The sequence below is a fragment of the Cladosporium halotolerans genome (genome assembly GCF_011745625.1).
Source record: "Cladosporium halotolerans strain TM138-S3 chromosome Unknown Sca228, whole genome shotgun sequence".
In the NCBI taxonomy this organism is placed as follows: domain Eukaryota; kingdom Fungi; phylum Ascomycota; class Dothideomycetes; order Cladosporiales; family Cladosporiaceae; genus Cladosporium; species Cladosporium halotolerans.
Genome location: NW_027191674.1, coordinates 1 through 4999, shown reverse-complemented (window position 1 = coordinate 4999; position 4999 = coordinate 1). Strand labels below are relative to the sequence as shown.

General features: G+C 53.3%; 2 protein-coding genes across 2 annotated transcripts; both read left to right on the top strand.

The window, feature by feature from the left end:
• Positions 1-274: 274 nt before the first annotated feature.
• On the top strand, positions 275-1576 carry WHR41_09539 (uncharacterized protein; the record flags this gene model as incomplete). The annotated part of the gene is made up of 1 exon (XM_069378142.1): positions 275-1576. The coding sequence occupies one exon, from the start codon at positions 275-277 to the stop codon at positions 1574-1576; it is 1302 nt and encodes a 433-aa protein (XP_069224826.1).
• Positions 1577-4054: 2478 nt separating this feature from the next.
• On the top strand, positions 4055-4675 carry WHR41_09538 (uncharacterized protein; the record flags this gene model as incomplete). The annotated part of the gene is made up of 3 exons (XM_069378141.1): positions 4055-4130; positions 4206-4293; positions 4348-4675. The coding sequence occupies 3 exons, from the start codon at positions 4055-4057 to the stop codon at positions 4673-4675; spliced, it is 492 nt and encodes a 163-aa protein (XP_069224827.1).
• Between the last annotated feature and the right edge of the window lie 324 nt (positions 4676-4999).

Genomic DNA, 4999 nt, shown 5'->3' with positions numbered 1-4999 from the left:
GATCATGCAAGCAGCGTCCTCTGCTAAAAGCACAATCGAGAAGTCACTAGGACAAGCAGCGAGCAGCATAACGATATCCTTCGACAACTGGACCGCGAACAACGGTTTGGATTTCCTTGGTGTGACGGCGCATTACCTGGACGCATCTCTCCGTCCGCGTGTCATACTCCTTGGTCTGCGAGACACTCGCGGATCACACAGTGGCGAGAGCATCGCAGAGGAAGTCTTGCGGGTGATTCATGACTACAGTATTGGCGAAAAGGTGCAATACTTCATGGCGGACAACGCGACTGCAAACGATCGAGCGATCAAGATCTTGAGCAGTACTCTGGACATTCATCCCGAGTACCACCGTCTGCGCTGTGGGGCCCATGTCATCAACCTCGTGGCCAAGGCCGTGCTTTACGGTACAGACATCGATGCGCTCGAGCCAGGCGAGCGCGAGGAAGGCCTCTCGGACAGCCGACATATAGCAGCTTTCGAAGCACTCGTCCGGTCTGTTCCGGCCGAAGAAGCGCTGAAAACATGGCGTCGCAAAGGCCCCGTCGGTAAACTCCACAATCTGGTCACACACATCCAGAAGACCCCCAAACGTCGACGCTTCTTTGAGATGAAGCAGAACGTCGACGCCGATTCCGACGATGACCGGATCTACCGAGTGATTGTCAACGGCGGCATCAGGTGGAATAGCAGCTGTGATATGATCGAGCGCGCAATCAAGCTCCGGGATGCCATTGAGCTCTACCAGACCCATTTTCGATCTCTCGGCGATTGCGACCGGCTATCTGCCTCGGATTGCCTTGATGCGGGAGACTGGTCCGAGCTGGAGCGTTTGCTCGAAGTACTCTTACCCTTGAAGAGTGCTTCGTTACGGTTACAAGAAGACAATGATACGAAACACGCGTTATGGGAGCAGCTGGCAACATTCGACAGCCTACTGGGTGAGTTCGAGAAGCTGAAGGAAAGATACAGATACGAGCCAAGCAGTCACATCAAATCGTGTGTCAACCTGGGGTGGAAGAAGCTTGACAAGTATTATGGTTTGTCGGATGACACCTTCGCCTACAGGATGGCGATATTCCTCCATCCTCACTTGAAGATGGCTTGGTTCGAGAGGCATTGGGGATGCAGGCCGGCATGGATCGATGCTGCGAAAGATGCAATCGATAATGCGTATCTGCTCGCGAAGGTGAGATGGCCGCTGGAAGCGCAAAAGGCCGTTTATCTGAGCCCGGCAGAGCCGACGATCAAGTCAGAGTCGAGGTTCGATGAGTACAATACCCTGCCACAAGAAGTCGACTCGATGGATGATCTGCAGCTCTACAAGCGGGAAGAGCGGACACCGGGACTGTACTCGCCATCTCCTCTCGAATGGTGGCGTCAAAACCATACGAGGTTCCCGCTCTTAAGACATCTGGCGTTCGAGTTCTTTGCAATCCCAGCGAGTGCTGCTGCGAACGAAAGAACATTCTCAATCGCTGGCAACTCAGTCAATAACGACAGGCCACGGGCACTTTATGAACTTGCGGAAGCTCAACAACTGCTGCGTAGTTGGTACGATGAGGGGATAGCATGAGGTTTTCTGCCGCCAGTCCAACATGAGAGCACCTTCTTCGCATCGGCCACCCGCTTTCATTCGAACGCCAAGACCGAATAATGTCTTGGCAAACGATACAGACAGACAAACAAATCATTGCCATTTCTCAAACAAACGAACAAGACGCTCAAGCTTAGGTAAGCAGACAAACATTCTCCGAAATCCTGTTTGTTTGTTTGATGATCACCCTGCTTACGCTTGCTAACCACGCCAACGGCATGTTGCGCCAGAGGTACCGTGGCGATATCATTCTTTCCCAGGCTCGATATTATTCAAAATCCCACATCTCCATACCCATACGTCTTCCAAACCGCAGTAATACTTGGCAATGTCCTGTGTAGATTCCCCATCAGGTATACAGCATCCAGGCCAAGGACAATCCAGAAATCCACGCTGGACAAGGGACTGCCGACGCCGGTTCGGACGTCAGTTTTGCAGGAATGCTGTACTTGATAAAGCACGTTGACCAAAACGAAGCATAATGCATTTAGGAGCCTAGGGTCACGTCAGGAAGGGATCATGAGTTGGACGTCGCGCGATCAACTTACCAACCGGCGATCTGGATCTCCTCCTCGTCTTGTTGCCAAAGTGAAGCGATGGAAGTACAGCCGATCGCTAGCTGAGCGAATACCCACAACGAATATCCAAGTCCTTGCGGACTTTGCTCGGAAGACCATAGATTTGGCAGAAGCACGATGTGCGAGACAAGAGACAGGTAGACAATGACGCTGGTCCTACGCCGCTATTGTCAGCCTTCAAGACGGAGGTATCAACAGGCCTAATGTTTGTCTTCTGGGGGAGAACTCACGATCTGTACCTCAAACCGCCCCTAAGCTTCATCAAGAAATGCATCGAAGCAACGCAGAAACAATATATGCATAAGAGGAAGCCGTGTAACGTTAGCACAAGCAGAGCACTTTGGGCTCTGCTACAAGTCTCGCTAGAGTTGGTAACTGCGTCAGACAAGGTGGCACCGTGAGCCACTCGTTCGGTGTCCTGTATCAGTGCCAACGGCAACCTGGGTATGTGCATCTTCGGATGCTGCGAAGCCGGTCTCTTTGGTGGTCTTGCAAAGATGTGACAAGTGATACAGCACCCAAGAAAACTGCTCCGCCGGTGGACATGAGGAAGCGACGCAAGGCGTCAAACATGGAAATCATAATGACCGAGCGTGAGATTTGCAAAGCGCGATAATGCGCAGCATGGACCGTGCTAACAGCATTCTGATTGGATGTGATCCGTGCAACAAAGTAGCTAGTGATGAGTGGAGGAGGCTCTGAGGAATGAGAGTCCGGGTTGATCGGCTCAGTAGCTCGACATGGTATAAGTTAATCATCCAATGATAGGATTTCCAACTCGCAAAACTGCCGGCAAAACGCACGAGACGGATGCCTGTCGAGCGTCTTCCGTGGAGAGGCAGAACGTGCCGCTTGGCAGCTCGACGTTGCTTCGGTTGGAGCCGAGGTGCAACGGAAGCGTGTATGCAATATTCAAGTCCGGCTAAGCAAGGGTGATTCGGAACCGATCATTAGCTAACGCCATCCTTCGCTTCAACGGTGGACCCTGCGTACCTGCCTTCGGCTCTGGTTTGCCGTGAGGAATGCCCGCTTGTGCAGGGGAAAAGGGAAAGTGGGGCCATTTCGCCACGTCCTGAATCGCGGACACGTCTAATTACCCGAGTCGTTTCTTAACCTACTGGAATTTACAATACCGCTCCGCACGGTGGTTCCACTTCATACACTAGATTTACTGTACCTTGCGAACGCCATCTCTCTTGCGTCTTCAGGTTTAGTGTCCAGCGATCGTGTCGATTGGCTCCACAGTCGTCCCCTGCCGCGTCGGAGGACAACCTTATTGCGGAGCGTTTGCGATCTTGGTTCTCCCGACGCATCTGAGATCGCGACACCTCTCATTGTTTCGAACCCGTCTGTTCCTCAATACGCTCAAGCGTTTGCGCAAGCGAATGCAACGTTACATGGATTGCGCTTGTTGCTTGAAAACAGCCCTCCAATAATTGATTGAAAGTGTCGAGCGGCGTGTTTAGACAAATTGCCGAGGTAGTTCTACATCAGACTATTCGAGGTCGTGAATATTAGGTTTAGGGTTGGGGTTGCGTCCGACATGACTTGGAGTGCTCTATCTCTGTGCGATTTCATCACGCTAGACGGGCTCTGCCATCTTGTTGAGACGGTGCTGCAGCAAACAAAGCCACATGCACAAAGCCGCCGCCCGCGGGGCAAGATGCGCACTGACGAGGCACCCATGTCGACGAGCGACACTCTGCTCAGTCCGACCTCTCGCGTTGCACGAATCTCGCTACACTCGATCTTCTCAACGCCGTGGTGTCAAACACGAAGCCGTGTGCGTCTATAGAGATGCTGACGACTCCGAATCTTTTTGCGAATATCAAGCCTCGCGTCTATGGTCTGTCCCGGCCATCAGCGCCAGTGCTAAGAGATGGCCACCGAGTGTTCACATGATGGAAACATCTCGGTTGAGGGCTATAGCCGTACACACCTCGGACAGAACGTCAGTGAGTTGTTCATCTCGACTTGGCCGCGCGAGATGGTGTGAAGCGCTGGCCGAACAGGGCTGACCGCGTCTACAGATACCTTCGAAGCTCGAAATCTCCCAGGATCGTGCATCACTAACGAAACTGGCCGCCAAACCATCCGCGGTGGCCTGAACATCTACTCGTAAGACTCCGAAGTTTTCAATATCCTAGCGATCTTCGAGACTGACTCTACTAGCGACGAGTGTTCTCCACGCTCGAGCCGGTGCGTCTCCGTACCCTTCGCTACCGTCTCAACCTACACGGAACGACCTCACTTGTCAAAAGAGCTTTGTGGGAAGTTAGGAAGAGCGCAGGGTGGAACTGGGCTGGCACACGCTGTCGCAGTGATAGGTCTCGGCGGCACTGGGAAGACCCAGCTCGTGCTGCGCTATATCGAAGAACACGAGAGGGAGTACGACACTGTTCTCTGGATAGATGTACGAAGCGAGAAGACCGCGTGGTCGAGTTACGAGCGATGCTGTCGCGCGCTACGCCTGCCAGTCGAGGCCTCGAATGCGAACTGACCCACGCAGGGCATGTCTTGTGTACAAGCGGTGTTGTCGTTATTGCGGAGCCTAGAGAAGAGATGGCTGGCGGTCGTGGACAATGCAGATGACCTGTCATGGCATGCGGACGCTCTGGTTCCGAAAAGCACGGCAGGCACTGTGATAGTCACCAGACGGAACCCTCTAGTCTCGCAACTGTTGGGTGGGCGCACCACGACGGTGAAAGTTGGCGCGATGGAGCCGGAGGAAGCCATCTGTCTCGTTCTGAACAACCTCGGTGACTGGGCGCGCCAGGAGGACGGCTGCTGCCGACTAGTTGAAGAGATCACAAAATGTGTCGGC